The 22,810-nt window shown below is 42.3% G+C and overlaps 1 protein-coding gene across 4 annotated transcripts in view; it reads right to left on the bottom strand.

The window, feature by feature from the left end:
• Positions 1-22,810, bottom strand: part of DIXDC1 (DIX domain containing 1) — a 56,899-nt gene that overhangs the window by 10,107 nt on the left and 23,982 nt on the right. For 2 of the 4 annotated variants that reach the window (XM_053451699.1, XM_053451697.1), the window contains 5 exons: positions 22,062-22,169; positions 11,243-11,355; positions 10,734-10,885; positions 6,884-6,973; positions 6,743-6,796 (listed from right to left, as the gene is read on the bottom strand). In XM_053451699.1, the coding sequence (XP_053307674.1) occupies positions 6,743-6,796; positions 6,884-6,973; positions 10,734-10,885; positions 11,243-11,355; positions 22,062-22,169 (517 nt within the window). Of the gene's footprint in view, positions 1-6,742; positions 6,797-6,883; positions 6,974-10,733; positions 10,886-11,242; positions 11,356-21,949; positions 22,170-22,810 lie in introns of those variants that run through there. The other 2 variants (XM_053451698.1, XM_053451700.1) reach the window with 2 other exon arrangements.

Here is a 22,810-nt window from a genome sequence, read left to right as displayed (position 1 = left end):
TCCTGAAAAGAAGGTGGGGCAGGACTACCCCAATGCAGGGGGACAAGCGCCTTTGCAGCAGTCAGGAGGTGACGTACCACTGATTTCCGAAACCAACGCTCAGAGTGAGGCATATGGAGAAGGAGAAAGAATTCCGGGGTGAACGGGATGGACCTGTCCGTAAAGTGCTGTATCTGCGAGTGGATGGAGGTCCAGAACGGGGTAATGCGCGGACAGTGCCACCACAAGTGAAGGAGGGAGCCCGGGGAGGCATCACATCTCCAACACCTGTTGGGGACATCGGGACAGTAAGTGGAAGTGATGCTCGGGGGCCTATACCAACGGGCTAACAGTTTATAAGACATTTCCCGATCCCCATTACTCCGAGAACAGCCGTGTGTGAGGAGACACATTTTCTCCCATTGGTCAGCGGAGAAGGTGGTCTGAAGCTCCGACTCCCAGCCCCCCATAAACGAAGGCGGGAGCGAATGAAAGGCCTCAAGAAGGAGGCCATACAACCTAGAAATGCCATGCGGCGGGAGTGAAGAAGCCAGACAGAGGTCCTCAAATCGCGTGCAGCTTCTCAACATAGTATGCTTCCGAGGCTGGGACCGGAAAAAGCTACACAGCTGAGCGTAGCGAAACCGATCCATGAGGGAAGGAGGCGAGCGAGCAGCCAATTGAGTTAGGGGCTTAAGACCGTCTACAGACAGGAAGGAGCGGATGGCCGAGCCCCCAGCAGAGCCGAGGGCCGGGAAGAGGTCACCACCCATCCCGGGGGGAAAATCAGGGTTGTCCCTGACTGGAGTCAGCGGAGAGGGGACAGAAGAGAGCCGTGTCTTCCTAACGATCTGATGCCAAACGTCGAGGGTGGCACGGATGAAAGGATGAGGCAGGGATAACCGACGAGCCGTCGGAATCGAGAACCAAGGCAAGCCCCTCACGGGAAGGCCAAGCAAAGCCGTCTCAGCAGAAACCCACTGCTTATGAACAGGGCTGTGGGACCACTCCAAGACCCGGAGCAGGTGGCAGGCCCTGTAGTAAGAGCGGGGGCAGGGCAGAGCGAGGCCGCCTGCAGCTTTAGGGAGAATCAAGGTGGCAAAGCGAACACGGGGGTTCCGCGAACCCCAGACAAATCGCAGAAAGACAGTCCGGAGCGTATCAAAGAAGGAGGGAGGTATCGCAATGGGAAGGGTCTGGAAGAGATACAGCAGACGAGGCATTATGTTCATTTTAATCGTGTTGATCCGGCCAGTCCAGGAGATCGCCAGCTTCTTCCATAAGAGCAAGTCAGCCTGGAGACTCGCCAGTAAAGGTGAAAAGTTGTAATGAAAAAGCTGGAGGAAATCCGGAGATAGCCAGGTCCCAAGATATTTTATTTTGGGGCTACGCCAGGCAAAGGGAAAGGAAGCCCTCAAGGAAAGAGCCTCCTCCTGGGGCACGTTAACATTTAGGATTTCTGATTTAGTGGCGTTAAGTTTGAAATTAGCGAGAGCGCCGTAAGTCGAGAACTCCCGAAGGAGAACGGGGAGGGTGAGTCGCGGACGAGTGATGACAAACAGAAGGTCGTCGGCGTATCCCAAAACCTTGTGTTGGGTGGTCCCCATCTGGAGGCCACAGATATCCGAATTCCTCCTGATAGCCTGGAGGAAGGGCTCAAGGGAGAGCACGAAGAGTAGCGGGGACAATGGGCAACCCTGACGGGTGCCATTGCGGATAGCAAAGGGGTCTGAGAAAAAGCCGTTGACCCGGACGCGAGCCGTGGGAGTGGAGTACAAAGACCGAATCCAGGCCAGGAGACCAGGGCCGAAACCCATGTGGGCCAGGGTGGACAGCATAAAAGGCCAGTGCACCCTGTCAAAGGCCTTTTCGGCGTCAGTGGAAAGTAGAACAGTCGGGGTAGAGGTGTGCTTTGCGGAATGCATAAGCGTGAGAGCACGGATAGTGCTATCCCTGGCCTCGCGGCCTGGGATAAAACCAGTCTGGTCAGGGTGCACTAACGAGGGCATGAAGGGTTTGATCCTGTTGGCAAGGATTTTAGCGAACAGTTTCAGATCCGTATTCAACAGTGATATGGGACGGTAACTGCTACATAGTTCAGGGTCCTTGCCCTCTTTAGGGATCAAAGCGATGGAGGCTGATAGAGTATGGTCATGGACGCGGCCCCCCTCCAAGATAGAGTTAAAGGCAGCCACGAAGTGAGGGCCTAAAACGTCTCCAAACACAGAGTAATAGCGCAGCGGAAACCCATCGGGACCAGGGCATTTGCCAGAGGGGGAGGACTTGAGTGCCAACTCAAGTTCAGGCACAGTGATAGGAGAATCAAGAAGAGATGCCTCCTCCGCAGTGATCTTTGTCCGCAACGTAGAATCCAGATATGATTTAATGGCCGACGAGTCTCCAGGGGAAAGCGGGTCAGTAGGACCCGGTCGAAGATTGTAAAGGCCTTCATAGTAGCTCTGAAAGCAGCGGGATATATCCGAAGGATGAGAAAGGGTGCGGTTATCGGAGGAGCGCACTCTGGCAATATAAGTAGGCTTCCGGACTGCGCGAAGGGCCCTAGCTAAATACTTGCCGGGTTTATCCCCGTGCTCGTAGAACAACGCCCTTGTTTTCAAAAGGGAACGGTGCATCCTACCATTGAGGATAGAGGCTAATTCTCCCCGAAGAGTCAAGAGAAGCTGCAGGTCGCTTCCTGATAGCGAGGTTTTATGAGCCTGTTCAGCCGCGGCGATCTGGGTATAGAGCTGATCAAGCCTCTCCGTCTGAAGGCGCTTGCGCCGAGAGCAAACACTGATAAAGTGGCCCCGAAGGACACATTTGTGGGCTTCCCAAACAGTCAGCGAAGGAGTCTCCGTTGGGAGGTTTTCCTCAAAATAGCGTTGGAGGACCTGGGAAGCCTCAGCGCGAGACAAGTCGTCCGACAGGAGGGACTCGTTTAACCGCCAGGAGCCCGCAGAGGGCCGGGAAAGGGAGGAGGCTAGGGATATAGAGACAGGGGCATGATCAGACCAGGTCACCGTCCCGATAGAGGAGCGGCGCAGAAGTGGGGTAAAATGACAAGGAAGAAAGAAATAATCGATGCGGGAATAGGAACCATGGGGCGTGGAGTAGAAGGTATAGTCCCTATCGGTGGGGTGAAGAGCCCTCCAGCAGTCCACCAGCTTATGTTCCGTGAGAAGAGAGATGATCCTCCGCAGAACCGGGCGGGGAGTCCGTGCTGTGCCCGCAGAAGTGTCAAATGCTGGATGTAAAGCAACATTAAAATCCCCACCCAGCACTAGGATCCCAGACTGAAAGCCAGCGAGCTCCCGGAGGGCGGCACGCAGAACAGTATGTTGTCCCCGATTGGGGAGATAGACATTGACAAACGTGTACGTGCGGTCAAGAATCGTCCCCTTGACCAGCAAGAAGCGTCCCTCCGGATCGGCCCTCGTGCCCAAAACCTGGAAAGGAACACGGGCGGAGAAAAGAATCGCGACACCCTTGGTCTTGGCAGTCGGATTATTGCTAAAGAAGCCAGAAGGATATGAGCGGCATGAAAGCTTGGGGGCCCGTGGACCGTGAAAATGGGTCTCCTGTACGAAGGCAACGTCTACACGACCCCTCCTCAGGTCTCGGAATAGGGAGGATCGCTTCTCGGGGGTGTTAAGGCCGTGGGCATTGATGGAGAGCATAAGAAGCGCACCTTGCACCGGTGAGGACATGGAGGAGAGGAGATTGGAGCAAAGAAAGAAAGAAAAGAAAGAAAAAGCGCCGGGGGTGGGAGAGAAAGAGGAGAAAAAGGGAGAGAAGGAGAGAAGAAGAAAAGGAAGAGAGGAAGAGAGAAAGAAGAAGAAAAAAAAAAAAAAAAAAAAAAAAAAAAAAAAATAGAAGGGGGGGGAGCGGAGGGGGAGAAGGGACGACCAAAGGGGGGAGGAATAAAGGACCCGAAAGGGAGCAGGAAAGGCGGGGAGTAATGGGAAAGAAGGAAGGGGGCAGGGAAAACACACACTACGCTAGACGGGCAATACAGACCCGACAATATCGAGGCGTCACAGTGTAGGGGAAGAGTCCACCGCGACAGAGAGGCCAGAGGAGAAACAAACCAGAACAGGAAACAAGAACTAAAAAGAAAACGAGAGAACCAAATGCGGGCCGCCACCCGCAAACACTCCGCAAAAAAGGGCGTAGGAAACAGCGGAGAATAGCCGCGAAGGCTGACAGAATCGAACCAAAATCGAACCAGAGCCCACGCCGGGGAGCTTAGGAGCATGCCAGCAACCATCAGAACAAGAAAGAAGAGGAGAGAGAAAGAAAAAAAAAAAAAATAAAAAAAAAAAAAAAAAAAAAAAACCACGAGCAGCAACAGATAACATGATACAGGACACGGAGAAAGATATACAGCCAGGGAGCGGTAGCCCGCAATATGATACATGACACGAGAAAGGATCCTCCGCAGACGAGCAGTAATACATGACATGAGACTGGACACGGGCAGAAATCCACAGTAAACGAGCGGAAATAAACAATATGATACATGACTCGAGCAAGGATCCACCACAAAGGAGCAGCGGTATATAACACGGTAAAATACAAGACACGAACAAGGATCCACAGCAAATAAACAGTATCCCACACGACATGGAATACAGGGCACGGGCAAGGATCCGCAGCAAATCAGCAGGAATACATAAGAGGAACCACAACATGAGCAGGGATCCACCGCAGAAGAGACACAAAAAAAAAAAAAAAAAAAAAAAAAAACAACCCCAGCCCAACCTAAACCCCCCACCCAAAACCCCTTCACAGAACCCACCCACCCAAAACCCACCCACGTCCCCCCCCCGCAACCCACCCACAACCCCCCCCCCTGAAACCCACCCACATCCCCCCAGAGCGTACCCAGCAAATACAGGGAGCCCCAGCACATGAGCAGGAATAGGCATATGGAGACATGGGAGGCAGGTATATGCGCGGAAGGCATTAACAGATGCAAATGTTAAGTGCCCCAAGAGAGCGGAGGCACCGCAGCAACAGGAAAACAAAGTAAAATATGAGGGGAAAAAAAAAAAAAATAAAAAAAAAATAATAATAATAATAATAACATTAATAAGAATAAAAAAGAAAAATACACAGACATATAAAATACATATATACATACATATAGAACGTGTTGCCTGGGAGTGATGGTATGAAGGCAGCAGCGCCTGCGAGTGATGACATGAAGGCAGCGCTGCCCTGAAGGAAACGGCGTGGGCCTAGTCCGCAACAGCGAAGGCAGAGTACTCATTCCTCAATAGGACCCAAGCGTCGGGAAGCCAACTCAGTAGACGGGTGCGAAGAAAGGTCCCGGGGAAAGCCACGGCCTGGTCCGGGTCGGGAACGCCTGCGAGGAAAAGGTGGAAGATCCAGAGGCCGTCCCGGAGCCGCGTCAAGGTCGGCCCAGTCGGAGATCTGCACGTCCGGGAGATCCAGGAGACGCAGGACATCCTGAACGTCTTCGTGATGCCGGATGGTGAGCGGCCTGTTCCCATGCCGGATCACCAAGGCAAAGGGGTGGCTCCATCTGTAAGGGATGGCAAGCCTCTGCAGCGCTGTAGTCAGGGGGCGTAGGGCCCTCCGGGCCTGCAGGGTCAGGTCGGAGAGGTCCTGGAAGAAGGACACCTGGTGCCCGTCCAACTGCCAGGTGCCAACCTCTCTCGCACGGGCCATAATCGCCTCCTTCAGCCGGAAATCGGTCAGGTGACAGATGATGTCTCTCGGTGGGGTCCCCGGGCCACCACGTGGCCGAAGAGCGCGATGCGCTCTGTCCGCAGGAATCGGGGTGCCGGGAGCGCGGTTGAGGAGGCCGTTGAAGAGGTCCGTCAGGAGCGCCAAGACATCCTCGGGGGCATCTGACTCAGGAACCCCCCGCACACGGACATTCTGTCGCCGACCCCGGTTGTCGATGTCCTCAACACGGCGGCGAAGCTCCTTCAGGTATCGTGCGTTGCGTGTGCTCTCGAGTTGGGCAGTGGAGTTGATGCGGTGCTGTTGGGCCTTTGATTCCTCCAGGACCAGAACCCTCTGCTCCAGGGAGGATAGGTCCGCACGAAGCACCGACACCTCGTCACGGACCACTTGCCGAAGTTCGGTGATAAGCAGGGAGAAGTCCGACTTCCATGGCGCAGAACTAAACAGTTGGAGCACCTCCGGCGGGTGAGAAGTGGAAGGTAAGTGCGGAAGCGAGGTGGATTCCTCCGCTGACGAGGAACTGGCCGGAGATGCGGCCTCGTGCGCGCCGGAGGCCCGGGAGGCCAAGTCGGCCGGTGTGCCAAAATATTCCCGGAGGGAAGAGGAGGAGGACCGAGGGCGACCCCCAGGGGTTGACGGGTCGGGTCCCGACTTTTTGGAGCGCCCCATGAGAAATAAGCGGCTATGTGGCTGCGGGAATGTGCAGGCGGCGGCGGAGCAGTCAGCTCAAGCGGCCATCTCTCTCGGTGGTCGGACACGCCCCCCCCTTAATCTCTTATTTAAATATTGTATTGTCAATTGATTTGTATACAGTTTTCTATGTCACCAAATTTTCCTTTTATTTGTTATCATATTGTTTATAACATTATAGGAAATATTTATAACACATTTTCTAATAATATAATAAAAAAAAAACTGTAATCACATGCATAGGTACAGGAGGTGAAATGCAATACATAATGACAATTGGGTGGTGATAAGAATACCTCAAGGCTTTATAAAGGATCTACAAAAAAGTTAAAACATTAATATTAAAATAACACCATACCTTTAAAGATTGGTTTTCACCCATGCTTTGATCAAGACGGCTTTTGATGATGACCTTAAAGTTAAACACAAATGAGGTAAAACTTCAGTCCTACTTTTACCCACATACGCAGCGTAGAAAGAGTCTGAGAAGTGGCCTCACCAGTTGTTCTTCTGGACACGCCCCGTCTTCTCGAAGGGAGAATAAACTCTCTTGTTCATCCTCGGGAAGGGATCCGTTTAATAGCAAAGCCTGAATGGGAAACACAATACTGTAACCAAGGAAAAGAATGACGCTTTGGATCCGATTACATGGATCCAGATGAATACAAGCTTAAATAATTCCATTATTACTCTTAAAGTTGGCACTGATGTTTTGTACAGGGAATCACTGAAATAATTGCAGCCGACCAAGCTACTATAATAAGCCCTCATTTCATCTGACCGTTTGACCTGTTCCCACATCCTCCTGATCTCTGCCAGCATGATGTCTGCCTTTGTGCCATATAGTTAAATAACATCCAGTAGCCAAAAGACTACATGATTTGCTTTAGTTTTATTTTTCTGTTCAAACTGAGCCTAACTGCAAACAAAAAATAATTTACTGTCTGAAAGAGTCATACAGGTATTATAATATAAAAGGAACTTAATCAGCATCAGCGCATCATTCATAAATGGCCAATCTGAAAGGAAAATACCAGGGATGCTTTGAACCAGATAATTTGTATGAGGCTTTGTAGTTGCTGCCCATACGTTCACATTAGGGGCACATCAGGAGCCAAAACAGATACGGGCCTAAAACTGCATTAAGAGTTAGGAATAAAATGATCTAACTTTTTTTAGAATTAAACTTCTCAAGACAGAGGCTTACTAACAACAGCGACATTTAGTGACCCTTTACATCAGAAAAAAATGAAACTGTCAATTTGTAGTCAAGAAGGAGTGGATATATTAAGCTTTCAAAAGTGACTGACTGTATGAGAGTAAACACAAGTCTCCTACATCGAAATAAGTGTCGTTTATAATTTAGGGTGACCAGACATCCCCGTTTTCCATGGACAGTCCCAGGATTGAGGACGCTGTCCCTGGACAAATTATGTCCCCGGACATATCCCCAAATGCAGGGCCTTCCGCAGGGCCCCTGCTTACTCGTCTCTTGAATCCGCCCAGGGGAAGCAGGAACCCAGCTGAGTCACGGGAATTTACGGCCCATGCGGAAGTCTGCGAGCGGCACAAAGCTATCTGCAGTTCAGATAAGAAGGTGGGGGAGGGTTATGAAGGAGAAAGCGTGACCGAGGGAATGAATGAGTATCTGTGAATGAGTATCTGTTAATGAGTATATGAATGAGTGAATGACTGCGTGGGTGTCGGTGTGGCAGAGCCTGTCCTGGTGTGTGTGTGTTTGGGTGTCGGTGTGGCAGAGCCTGTCCTGGTGTGTGTGTGTCAGTGTGGCAGAGCCTGTCCGGGTCTGTGTGTTTGGGTGTCGGTGTGGCAGAGCCTGTCCTGGTGTGTGTGTCTGGGTGTCGGTGTGGCAGAGCCTGTCCTGGTGTGTGTGTTTGGGTGTCCGTGTGTCAGAGCTTGTCCTGGTGTGTGTGTCTGGGTGTCAGTGTGGCAGAGCCTGTCCTGGTGTGTGTGTTTGGGTGTCGGTGTGTCAGAGCCTGTCCTGGTGTGTGTGTTTGGGTGTCGGTGTGACAGAGCCTGTCCTGGTGTGTGTTTGGGTGTTGGTGTGGCGCAGCATGTCCTGGTGTGTATTTGGTGATCTGTTTCCTGGCAAATGTAACTATTAATTTTTATTTATCCAGAGAAAAAACGCCCTCCTGAATTTGTAGTCACTTCAGAGGACAAAACTTTCTAGGCCCAGAAATCAGTGAGAGAAAAAATGAAGGTTTTGTGTTATTTACTTTATTCACAATAAAAAAATTATTTACATTGAAAAGGATTAGTGGCTCTAAATTTTGGCTTCAGGCATCCTGTGTATGATGACCTTTTTTAGTGTACTGATGTACCCCCAATCCCATCACATAAGATTCTTTCCTATATTATCTGCCAATTGATGTCATCTTTATCCAATGCACATTGATGCCGAGGAGTTTAGATTCTGTCTATTTTAATCCTCAGCACCAGACCCATGATACTCCCAATCAGGTCAAAAGTACTTTTTTATCTCATGGACAAAATGTGAGAAATAATGTATATATCATACAATCACCTCATAAATATATACCAAATACACTGTATATATATATATATATATATATATATATATATATATATATATAGATATATATATATATCTATATATATATAGATATATATATATCTATATATATATATATATACTTATAAATTATTTTTTTACCCAATTAAAACAAAATGTCCCTGGATTTTATTTTTACTATAATTGCCTATATTTGGGGCGGTATAGTAATATACCTCTCAACATTTCCATTGAGTAGATACTTTCGTTTTAGCGGTGAGGTGACAGATAGGGCTGGGGCAAAGGTTTACCAAGACTTTCATGGGTCTTTGTGGCCTACTTATATCTATGAATGAAAGGTTGGGGTGAACTCCTGAAAAACAGGATGAATTAATTTAGATCTCAAAGAGGGACTTGTATAGTATGCAATAAGGCAATCCTCTGAACTTAATATGATACGATATAGTAAAATTAAAACTTGTAAAAAATTGGGCAAGTTTGTAAATCTTATCTACAGTCTCCAGCCACTGCAGAATAACCTTATGCATTTGTATGGGGTGCAGCATGAAAATGTAAAAAGACTACACAACTATCATATACGTCTAAGTGCATACGATACCTGCCGCTTCCTCGTAAATTACTAACCACACCTGGTATAAATCTCAGGCTGGCTGGAACAAAACTGAGGGCACATCAAACACTGCAAACTGACTATAAACCAAGGCATTTAATGATATTTATAATAATATGAAAACATGCTTGGACTACCTAGTAGAACATTAGCTCATGCAGACAGGCCTCCTACGCCTTCCGTACCAGCGTGTTTCATGCTTGTTTATGTTAATACAATACAGTTGTAACTGTGTTCTACAAGAATGAAAAAATATAAAAACAGGGTACTTAGCTTTTTAACCCTCTATTCATTCCTCGGAACACATATGTGGTAGCTTCCCCAAGGACTCTTCCTTCAAAAAGCCCCTTATAACAGGTATATGGATAAAACAGAACAAATTCTGGGGATACAGCTTTAAAAATACTCTGTAAAGAGAATAAAAACCACAAATGGTGCAATAACGTTTAAAAGGTTTAAAACAGCCCCCACTAGTTGTGCCACACTCACAAGATTGTAGTAGGAACTGCGCCTTAAAGATAGCCTGTATCTTAGGAATCCTGAAGATTTACTGGAACTTTTTAAAACCACCTACAATCTTGTGAGTGTGGCACAACTAGTGGGGGCTGTTTTAAACCTTTTAAACGTTATTGCACCATTTGTGGTTTTTATTCTCTTTACAGAGTATTTTTAAAGCTGTATCCCCAGAATTTGTTCTGTTTTATCCATATACTTGTTTATGTTAATGTTAGTATGTATTTGTATTGTAACAGCTTTGTCTCTCTTTTGGGTTAAAAATGCAGCTCAGTCAATCAATATATGGTCATATAGTGGGACAGAATCCCCAATATTTATGCCTTACAAAAGGCATTTTTTGAATGGCATTCGCTGGGTATGCCCTGAATTCTTGCTTTTTTCAGTACTACAACTCAGAGTCCCCATTGTTAACATAAACAAGCTAAAATCACATTTTGTTCTGTTTTATCTCCACCTGTGACTATAAAATAGACAAACCTAGATTTGCACTAAGACCGATTAAGTCTTTCCTTTTTGAATTAACTGATCTGTTTCTTGCATTACATTACTATTAACAAGGATATTTTATAGCAATGTAGCTCTTCCTTACAACTCATAGAGAAATGATGGAAAAAATGAGAGAAATAAATAAACCATAGAGAAATGATGAAAATAATAAGATAGACTTACCTGTAAACCAGATATCATTTTCTTGGCTTCTTCCATCTCCTTCTCTAAGTGATCCTGCTGCTCCAGGAGATGCTCTTCCCATGAGGTGTCCTGGTGTGTGGCTGGGCTGGCAGGGTGGCATTCTGGGAAAGGTGCAGGGTGAGGATCTTCTGCTGTAGGGACATTGTATTACAATATGAAGTACTCTTGTTGTAGTTCATGTCCTCATTTAAAAGCCTTTTCAAGCACTGGTACAAATCTGGACAGCTAAGTCTACGGCACACAAGCTAATTGTTCTTTGAGAAAGTGGAATGTGCAGAGAGTATGTTCAGTTCCCATCGGCACTGGCACGTTTCAGATTGACTTGGGCATCGTCACCAGTAATGTTTTACCCCTTGAATATATGTACTGTAAGAAGTGCTGGGTAAATTGTTGGCCCTATATAAATTAAAGAGAATAATGTACTCCTATAGCACAGAGTCAGTGATATGTGTAACACAGTAAGCAATGCTAATGGAAGTAATACCCACCTCTCTTGGAAACACATTCCTCTGTTTGGATAACAGTAAATTCTGCTTTCTCTTCACAGCGAGCCTCACTGATGTCCAGCTTCGCGCTGTGTACAGGGCTTGGTGAGGTTAGGCTGAGAAACACAAAAAGAAAGCATAATGTTGTGCTAATTTAATACACTTTATAACCAAATCAGCACTGGTGCAAACATCCGTATACTAAATGGATTTTTCTTCGCATAGCCATTACGAAAAAACAATTGAATGTCAAATTAATCTACATGGAGAGACTATGCCTCTTTGGACACGTGTAAGTAACTAAAGGCATAAAAACTATAGCAAATACACTCCAAAAATATTTTCTTTAATAAAACAAATTGCATTTCTACCTTGCCTTGTAATCGCACAAATAATGAAAGCATTGCGTTGAAAAGTGAGCTTCAAGGAACAGGGAAGAGCGCAAAAAAACAAGCAAATAATGTAGGTAATATATATAGGTTTTAAATACATGATAATAAATAAAGATTTGGGATTGAAATACTATTAAAACATCAAAAAGTTAGTTAAAAAGATTTTTGCTAGACATAATAACATCATGGCACTTTTAGGGTGGGCTATACAATGGGTGGGAAGTTATTAGCGCTGTCCAAGGATGTGTCTAAGCCTTGCAGAGGATCAGTCTCCATCTGTAAGAGATTACATGCATCTTACTATTCTACCGCCTAGAGAATAATCGCATTAGATGAGGAGGGAGCCGCCTGGCAAATGCCATGTGGAGACTTGGCAAAGCTCTGGAAGAGATACAAGGATGATTTGTAAATGAAAGTGTCTTGGATGGTGACAGTGGGAAACTACTTCACAGCTAGACGTCTACGGCATCCTTACAAGAATAGCTCACTACCGAGCCCATGCTTGCAAATGGTATGAAGTCTTCTTCAGGTCATCAAGAAACAGATTATAGCATGCAAGCTCGTGAGAGCAGGGTTTCCTTCTCCTTATGCCCCAGTATGTTTTATGTTATTGTTATAATTGCATTTTCCCCTCATTGTAATTGTGCTATGGGATATGCTATCAGTCTACAAACAAAATCTAAAGTAATAAAAAATATATAAGGAAAAAGTACAAGAATCTTAGTATCCAGAGAGTGGAGGAAAGACAAGACGATGAGACAGAGGCTGTAAGGAGAGGGTGACAGATACATGGGAGAGCTGTCCAGGTGCTGTACATAAGGAAGGAATCAAGAACAAAATGGGATCAGGGTTTTTAGGAACACTAATCAACCAGATTTAGTGGGGTTCATCACAAATCACAGGATTTGATATAAATAAGAACTGTAGCAACCATCTAGTTTGCCCAGTTAAAATGTCAAAACAAATACAAATGATATATAAAAAAAGAAGAGAACAGTAAATGCTGAAATAGCAAAATATCAAGAAATTGCAGACAATTGATGGGGTCACGACATTGGGACATTGTCCATGACCTTGACAAAGTAGAAATGGCTCACATGGTAAGTGAAAGGAGACACGGTATATGTTAGGTGTAATAGAGTATTAATGGAGTATTAAAGAAAACCGTGATATGGTAAAATTACATTGAAATGTTTTTTTTGTTTTGGCTTCTGCACATGTCCTACACAATTTATTATTATGGGTCTATGGTATGGGCAATACAGAAAGTGCAGGTCAGGGCTCCATTCTAAAGTGTTATTTAATAGGATTTTGGTGCCAATAGAAAGATATGCAGAATACGCAACTTAAAATGCTTTAAAGTCTAAGAATTATTAAAAAAAAAAAAAAAGGCTTAACTAAAGAATTCATTTTGTGGAATACAATTTAATTTAAATGTTTGGAACGCCAACAATTAAAAGAGGATATTGATTGTAGATTATGATAAATCCAGATGAAAATGGTGACGGCATGACAGGTGGCAGCTTCATGCTGGGAGTTCCTCTTGATGAGACTGCTCGACTTATTTAGCAGCTTAGAAGACCACACATCTAATTCATTCTAAGAAGCAGCTGAGTCCCTTGTTTAAAAATTGATTTGCTTGAATTAATATCTTCCTTTTCAAAAGCAGAATGATGGTGGGTAACACATTATAAGAGAGACTTATCTTATCAGAAGAACTTCAAATGCATTTATTATCATTTTCAGATTTTTATCTCACACAATTCATATGGTTTGTATTTTTCTGCCGTTTTGGATATAGAATTATTTGCTATGGAAAATATTTGACGAACAAAACTCTACCTTGTACCGTATTCTTGTCACTAATGGTTAACTCTTATCGATTAATCGCTAATTAATTAGCTTCCATCAAAGGGGTATCACCGAAAAATAGATGTTATAAAATGAAGTCAGGGGGAATGTCCCCATTAGTGCATGGATTTGGGAAAGAGGCAGGTCCAATTACAAATTAACAGATTGTAGGGTTTGTACAAGGATAACAATCATATTTGTGGAATAAAATGCACTTATTGGAAAGGTATACGGCAATCCTGAATCTAAGAAAAGAACCAAAGGCTGATTTCGTTCTAAGTCTTTACATCTAAAGAAAAATATAAATCTGTGCTGGACACAAACGATTTCAGCCACATAGAACATCTCCTACAATAAATCTCTAGTGGGTGCAGGGCAAAGGCTTTCCAAGAAATGGTACTACTGCTCTACAGTATTCGTTTAGTGAAGTTACTGACAACCCCTTCTTATACCTGCGTCTTCCTTCCTGCCACCCAATATCTAATATGTATCTTAATAGACAAAATTTCTATTTTACACCCATGCAGAGCAAAATATACACGGTGTAGAATGCCGAGAAATCCTCTTGAAAGATATTGCCCCCCCAACACACATTCCAGCCATTCGTCAAACTCTTATTGAATGACTTCATCAGATAACCAATTTAGTTTAACAAATCGTCAGTGAGAACATTGAAATCCAGGCCAGCTGGGTCACAAATAAATCACAGACTGGACTGATTATCAATATTTTCTTAACACAAACAGAGAGAAGGTAAGAGGACTGTGACAGCCAGAGACAGGTTTAGCTAGCGATAAAAGTAATCTACAAACAATCCAAAAATACTGATAGCAGGCGTAATACACAATCATGTATAATACACCAAATAACAGATCCACATTTTCAGAATGTTTATACATAGAGGTCCTGTTAGTTTGTGTATTATGCACATTTCCTAAGTGTTGTAAAACTGGGGAAATGTATTATATGGGATATTTCAGAGGAATATACATTTACCAGCTAGATCTATTTCTCCTAATGGGAGTTCCAACCTAAAACTGCGCAGAATCCCCCCCTCCATTCATTTCATAAGGGGGGTAAATTTAAAGGGACTTCTCACGTATCATATGCATGAACTCATGAAACATAAAAGTGTATAGATAATCTACTAAGCCCCAAATGTCATATGCTATTTTATGTAATATGTGCATCCCTAAAGCCAAACATCTAAATCGTTGCAGCCTCCTCGAGTTCTTAGGTTTTAAGTGAAATGATCTACATCGCCGTTTGTCCCCAAAATTATGGGCATACGAATTACAGACTAAACTCTCCTATTGCTAAATTAGCCTCTGTAATCAGTTTAGCAGCAATAGTGTATGTGGAAGTCACAGTAAATTTTAGCTCTCAATCAGTGTGACCACAACGCGCTGGCTATCCATACAATAAACACAACTAATTGGTCTTGGGAAACTGCTGGCACAATACAGAACAACACTAACCTAGAAAAAACATTTTAACATGTTGGAAAGACAAACAGGCCGGCAGCAAGAAACACAGACAGGCCTACAGCAAGAAGCACTGAGAAGACCAGTGGATAGACACTCAATCAACAAACAGGTAGACCTCTAGATTGTAAGCTGGTTTGAGCAGGGCCTCCTCTCCTGTTGTCACTGTTAGTCAATTTGTTATGTTACATACTACTTGTCATGTCCTGTCTACCCATTGTACAGCGCTACGGAATTTGATGGCGCTATATAAAACAATAAATAATAATAATACTTGATTATGAACACAAGATACACATAATGCAAAAGTACAGCTTTTGTGTTAGTTCTCCAATAGGCACCTGTTTCATTTCTATAACTGATGTTCAAACTGTTGCATGTATGAGCTATGGATGATAAGGTAATGTTAATAACTTTTGGTTATAGAGTGCTGAGAAAAGGTATTTGCCCCATTCCTGATTTTTTCATCCTTGGCAGCAACTATGGCAATCACAATTTGCAACAACTGGAAATGAGTCTTTTCCATTGTTGTGGAGGAAATTTGGCCACTCTTCTTGGCAGAGGGTTTACGAGCATGAACTGCCTTTTTGAGGTCATGCAACAGCACCTCAGTCTGATTCATGTCAGGAAGTTTACTTTTGACTCAAAAGTCCACAGAATACTATCTCAAAAGTCTTGTCCAGTTTGGTCAGAAATGGTTTTCGCCTTGCAATTCTCCCATGGATGGCATTTTTACACATTCTTTCCTATTGTGGAATCATGAACCTTGATAGGTCGACCACTCCTGGGAAGGTGCACCACTGTTCCAACTTTCCTCCATTTGTAGATAATGGCTCCCACCATGGTTTACCGGAGTTCCAGAGCCTTAGAAATGGCTTTGTAACCCTTTCCAGGCTGATAGATGTTAATGACTTTGCTTACTTTGTGTTTACTCAAGTTATCTTTGTAATTTATAATATTAAACTTAGCCTGATGATCTGAAACTTTTAAGTGTAACAAATATGCAAAAAGAGGTATATATTGGGGTGGAATCTATTATCCATGCTAGATGTATCTCTGATGCATAAATACAAATTTGCCTAGCATCTGAAAAGGAGAAATAATCTAGAATCATTGATATTTCATCTAAAAAAGTACTTGTGTATACTCTGTTATTTAATGATTATATACATTGTATATGCTATCCAGAATAGTTAACCTCTGTATACTATATGCCATACAAACACATGCACGCATACACACACATGTATATACACAATATATATAGATATTCACAGTATATCTATATGTATAGAAATATATATTTTTAAAGATAAATACTATCGCCCGAGGATATGTTCTGCATTTGGTGCCCACACTGTTTTCCAAATGGTTAAAAACCTACTTCCAGCAATTTACATGTTAAACAAGCCCTTTCCTCCCCTCCCCCGTCTCCCAAACATATCTGCAGCCATTGGCATTGGACATCTCTCACCATTTCACCAGCTTCCCTCCCATGATTTCAATTCAAGCGGTTGGCATTGCGAACTCTCGAGCCGTGCAGCTGTGAGCCGAGCGTGGCGTATTAGCAGCCTCCTGTCTCCAGATGTTGCTGGATGCTCCTTGCCAGATCTAGCGATGCTGCATTCCCTCCGCCATGTGAATTCTGCTACCCCTCAGTAACAGGATCAAAGCTGCCGTCTCCATACACTGTCTCTGTTCTCCGCATCGCCAAATCAGACTCTCCTGGTTTCTTGCCTTCAAACGTCGTTTGCTCCATTACACATTGCCTTTTCCCATAAACATACAGCCTGCCTATTTCTCATCTGGCCAGCGTCCTAGGTGCATGCAGACACAATTTCCCTGCCAGCCACGGAACAAATTAGCCACATTTTGCGTCTGAACCATTACAAGGCACCCATCCTTGCGTTAATTAAAGCTTTTCACCAGATCCCCTTTAGAAGCTCCGATGTTTATTAGCTGCCTGCTTCTCTCCTTCTGTCACCCGCAGCCCCGTAGACTGTCCTACCCAGCCAGCATCACGGGAAGATGAATGCAAGCTTAGGGTAAGGGGGGGAGGGAGGACCATGTTATCCAATAGGCAGAGGATATCTCGGTACCCTGGGAATAGGTGAGAATTCTTTTTTATATTGTTTTAATTATTTATACATACAGCACCTCCAGAAGAGTCGTATGAAACGGAGAAGACCACTGACAATGTATTAATGAAAATATAATTGGCATAACTTTATTTTATCAGTAGTTGTCTCTATCTGTTTTTATATGCAAATAATGTATAGATTATTTTTAGACTATATACAGATTGTAAATTTCTTTCAGCAGGGCCCTTCCTTGTTTCTGCGAATCGAATCGTTATGTTATGCTTGGTATTTCCTCTTTACCCATTGTACAGCGCTATGGATTATGATGATGCTATATAAAATAATAAATTATAAATATATATATATATATATATATATTGTTAGGTAGCTTGGGATAGCCGTGTTAGCCAGGTAGTGTAAACTGGAAAGCAAATTACATTGGAGAAACCAGCCAGAAGCTGAACCTAAGTATGAATCTACAATTAGCAGACACTACGAAAATAATAATAATAATAATAATAATAATAATAATAATAATAATAAACTGCTCCCCGGTCGGCCACCGCTTCACCCAGATGGACCACTCCATTGAAGACTTCAAAATAAAAGTATGGAAGGGGAACTTCAAAACCACACAGAAAAACATTTGAAATAACGATGATTAACCATTTCAACACTGGATTAAACGCGGTCATGTGATTCTTGTCACATTACTAGAGCTTTTCTGTGATTTTATTCTAATTTATGCATTTTCCTCATTCATCAGACATCACTTTGTTTATCTAAAGATATAGGTATCAATTCTTAGCAATGCCATTATTACCCTCACTCACTCTACACCTCCAATTATTCTCACACTGGCTAAACTAACTTATCACTCTCCTTCTCCCTATACTGCTGCCCATGTCTCACTTAGATGTTTTGTGGTTAGTATCGCTTTTGATAAAGGGAGGTTGACACTCATGAACATTTTTATATATATATATATATATATATATATATATATATATCACACAATCAAAAGTGCTCCAAAATTGCTATGGTGGGCTTTCTGTAATAATGACAAATTTTAACCAATTTAAGAAAGCATTTTCTGCAGCATTTTTTGTACATATAATATAAGACATATATCATAAAGGCGTATTGAACCAAAGAAATGACAGATGTATGTGGATAATATAGGTGTGGAATTATTGGGGAAAAGGTCAGAGGTCTCCACCTTCCGTGACCTGCAATATACATGCAAAGGAGGACCAGCAGAAGGGAGCCAGGCATATGAACAAGCAGACACACCTATGGTAATGGTAAACTGCAGAGGAGATCTAGGCAAATGCTATATCTGGAAATATATTCAAATATTCACAGAGACCTACATGAATTCCTGATTAGTGAAAAGCCATACAAAGATTGCAGTGAGGGCTACAACGTATGGTATGGTGGTGAGCTGTGGGTGGTGGAGCTGGCCGGGTGCTATCACCATCCTGATCACACGTATCTTGCAATTCATTATAAGTGCAATGAATATCCTTATTTCACAGCATCTGTGACTGCTGACTAATCCATAATTGACAAAGGTCCCTTCTCACCTACAGGAGGCACAATATGACCTTTTTAGTCCCAATGGACTTTCTGCCACATGAGGACCTTTCTATCACCCTAAAGGAACAATATGACTTTTGTACGCGGAAGCAAGCTGTTTTATCAGGAATTGCCAGACATGTAAATCCTACACTTTGTTGTGATCTACAACAAATGTCGAATCTACCTTTCCATACAAATAAATAAAATAAACAATATTTAAATAACCCAATTAAATTTAGAGTATATAGAATAAAATGTATTTGGAAGAAATCCCAATAATTACTGACTAAAACAATGTTTTGGTCAGTTTTGTCTTGTTTTGCCTATGATTAAGCATCTGTTTTTTTCTCCCCAATCCTCCTTTGTTATGTCTTGAATTTAAACGATGTAATTTACGACTGCAGCATTTACTTCTACTGCCGGTGGGCTTACTGGCAAGGGGGCTCACGTTTGTGCTCCGGGTTTCTTTTCCGGTACATGCGCTGGCAAGGGTGGTTGGAGCCCCTCAATCTACCCCAGTGTGAGTGCACTAGTGACTTTCATTGTACCTTCAAGTTTCTTATCAGGATTTAATGTTATTTTGACTGTTTAAAACATGAACCTTCTGACCTAGAGCAGCGCCACCATTCAGCTCTACACTCCGACACGGCTCTGGTACATCAACATAGTGTAAAATGTACTTTGTTGAGTAAGAACAATAGGATTTCTGCCTGGGGTCCAACAAATATTGTCCTGTACGGAGCAAAGATATATATTCTGTTGGCCCATGTCCATTACAAAAGCTTTGGTTCATATATTTTTCCCAAAAAACACGTGTCAAGTAAAAATGATCTAAAACAAAGAAAATAAAATCTTTCTTCAAACGATGTACCCAATTTATGTGTTAAAGTAAATAAATTACATAGTTAATAGAACGTGTTATATAAGCAAAAACACAAAGTGACTCTTTCTACACAAAGCCTCTGTTCTGCCATCATGCCTACAACGAAATCGTATCATTTTCTCATTATTAATATAAGTTAATAACATTGTAAAATGCGAGGTGTTTAAAATAACGATTAAAATACTTCTGTAGACTAAGAATCATTTTTGGTGATGAAGCTAGAGCTTTCTAAGGAATCTCAACCGCGTAACTAATCCATTATGGGTGACTCTGTATTTGCTCCGATTTATAATAAATCTGATGTGATTAATTGGAAGCACTTAGCATTTGAGCCAGAGATTAAATCATAATTAAACAGTGCAAAGTATTCCCATATATAATTTACACAATTATACCAAACACAGCGGCCTTAGTTTTTAATACGTTATTCATACACTATGAAAACATTTAACAAATATAAAAAATAATTAAAAACAATAATAATAAATGCACATTTGGCTTTATACATTTATATGTTGGCTTGCTAAGGGCAAGCTTAAATCAGGCTTTACGGGATATAAACCTTGCAGAAGGATATCAAGTGCTCAAGCAATGCAACATTTCTGAGATAATGCTCATTAAATGCACTTGAGACTAAACAAGAACGGTTCCTGCGATTTATTAAACGCCTTCATTATAAAAAGCTATTTTTAAGCTCAATATAACCTCTGAACAGCACGGTTTTATATATAATCTCAAGAAAACCAAAGGGGCAACATTTAAGAACAATGTCAGGTTTAAGGGGATATAAACTCAAATTTAGAGGTGTGAATTGAGCTGTTTGGAGAATTTTAGGTTGTATTTGTAAGAAGTTGGAAATCAGGTGCCAGCACTAAAATAATCTAAATTTCCTAAGATTTGTCTAGTCCGCCAAGCAATATATTATTTTTGGAGAATTACATGTATAGATTTATAATAAAAATGTTGGCGTAGGCGAACTGCTACAATGCACAGCTGCAAATACTGCCGACACCTAACGTGATTGGCCGCTGTGATCAAGGGAACCCGGAATTTGGCAATAAGTACTGAATAAATAAGCTGAAACACAGATGTCTGATGTGAACAAGCTGATATAACAATGCAGTTAGAATAAACTCATCATACAACAGGTGGACTACAATGTTGTGGCCTTTCGTCGATACACGTTACACGCTATTTCTTAGAAAAGGGGTAAGTCGTATGTACGCTTATTTAAAGAAAACTTAAAATCTTAGACAGTAAAAAATCTTTGTCATACTTCACGTAGATCAAGTGAGCTGGAAATTTTGGAGACAAATCAAATTTAATCTAATTATTATATTTGATTAAATGGCTTTCTGCAGGATTATATTTGATGACTTAAGGGTACGGTGTATTAAATATTCATGTGTATGTAAACGAGAAGATCTAGTTCACCATATGTAGAGATACAATCTGTGACCAACAGTATATAGTTTTATACTCTATAGGTAGGAAATATTTACATAAAATATAGAATAAAGATTTTCACAGCATTGGATTCTATCCAAGCACCTCAAATGTTCTACGGCATGCTGATCATTCCAGGAGTTGACTCTAAAATCTCCAAAACGCCAATGGCTGCCCATTGGACAAAGTTTTTGAATGGAAAATATATAAATATATATATACATATAAACACACATATACACAAACTAATCATCACCTATAATCCAGATTCAAGGATTCCTCCTACATTGAGCACAAAATGAAACCCATTTCAATGAATTTTAGTTAATTGGGGAAAGAAACTGAAGTAATCTATGAATAGAGGGATACTGTTTTGAGGTTTATTGCAAAGGCAGAGCGAAACTCAATCAGCAAATCTTCATTCACTGATAAGAATTTACACTTTTTCTAATTATAACCGTTATTAAGAAAAAAATGAAGCAATAATCGGTAGCAAAAGCAACTCCTAAAATATTTGTTGGATCTGTTCTAAGGTAATCTTGTATTTCGTAACCCGTGTAGCAAGACTTAAAGACCAGTCGCGTCTACTGATGTATTATGTTTGGAAGCAAAATCAATGAATCTCGAAATCTGAAACTGTTTTCATTCATTCTACGATATATAATTCCTCCCTGTGGGATATTCAAATCCAAAACTAGAAGCTGAGTAAGACCACAAGAGGTTTATGACAGTAAATACATTATCCAGATGTTGACAGCTAAAAGTGTGTACAATTTATTTGCTGTCCCCTGTGGTTTAGACTCCTCCAAGCTTTTATTTCAGACAACTCACACATTAAAAATAAATATAGTATGCAGCACAACATACTACTTAAAGAGATAGAACATGCCCTGCTTGGTGGTGTTAAGTCTATGAGATGTCGTTTTGAAAATAATCCTCAATGGACTTCTGAAGCAGTAGCTCCTGTTTCACCATTAAATCTTAATAAAACCTTTTTTTTTTACTGTGTCATGACGTGGGATTATAACATACTTAGTCTTTGCTGCACCATTATGTTGCATATATCATGGGTGACATATATTTCAAAGTAAGGCAGCTGCTTACCCTGATGTGTCAGACGGAGAAGGACTGCTATAATGACCTTCATACTGCTTGACCATCGCTCTCACACTCCAGTAGGGGTTTCCAATCTCTTCATCCGTACTGCTGTTTCTAACATAATACACATTTCGATTAATGAAGAGACCTAGGCCAATTGATATAGACAATCTACAGAGTCCTGTTAATTCTGTAGCATCCTAATGTTATCTGATTAAACTGGCCAGAAGAGGACTCGCCAATTTCTCATCGTTGTAGAGCAATGAAGAACATGTTGGCGCTTTTTAAAGTGATTTTTTTGATTTAGAACATACCTGTCTATCCTACACACTAGGGTCTGCTGCATAAACATCCTGGCCATCCTCTCACTGCCACAGCTAGAAGGTCAACCATGTATTGAAACTGGCCACCTTCTATAAACTATTTCCCCCCATCTACCTACAGTTGGTGGTCTGTCCTCCCAGAGAATACAGAATCTACTTTTGGAGAGACAAAGGACTAATAGAGGATATTGGTATAACAGCAGAGAGAAATATGAAATAATTTATGAACAGAAGAAAGATAAAGAGCAATGAAACACAAAGTAAGATAATGGGGCAGAGGAAAGGCTAGAGAGTCAGGAACATGACAGCAAGGTAGAAAAGGAAAGTTGGACCATCAGAAGAACAGCTTCTTCCACACAGTGGAAGAGGCACAGAGAGCCAGGAAAGAATAGAATGTCAGGGAAGGAGACAGCGATTAATAAAGGGAGATTT

Source organism: Spea bombifrons, chromosome 12 (genome assembly GCF_027358695.1).
Source record: "Spea bombifrons isolate aSpeBom1 chromosome 12, aSpeBom1.2.pri, whole genome shotgun sequence".
Taxonomy (NCBI): domain Eukaryota; kingdom Metazoa; phylum Chordata; class Amphibia; order Anura; family Pelobatidae; genus Spea; species Spea bombifrons.
Note: the sequence above shows the minus strand (reverse complement) of the source record. Positions and strands in the feature narration are given on the sequence as shown.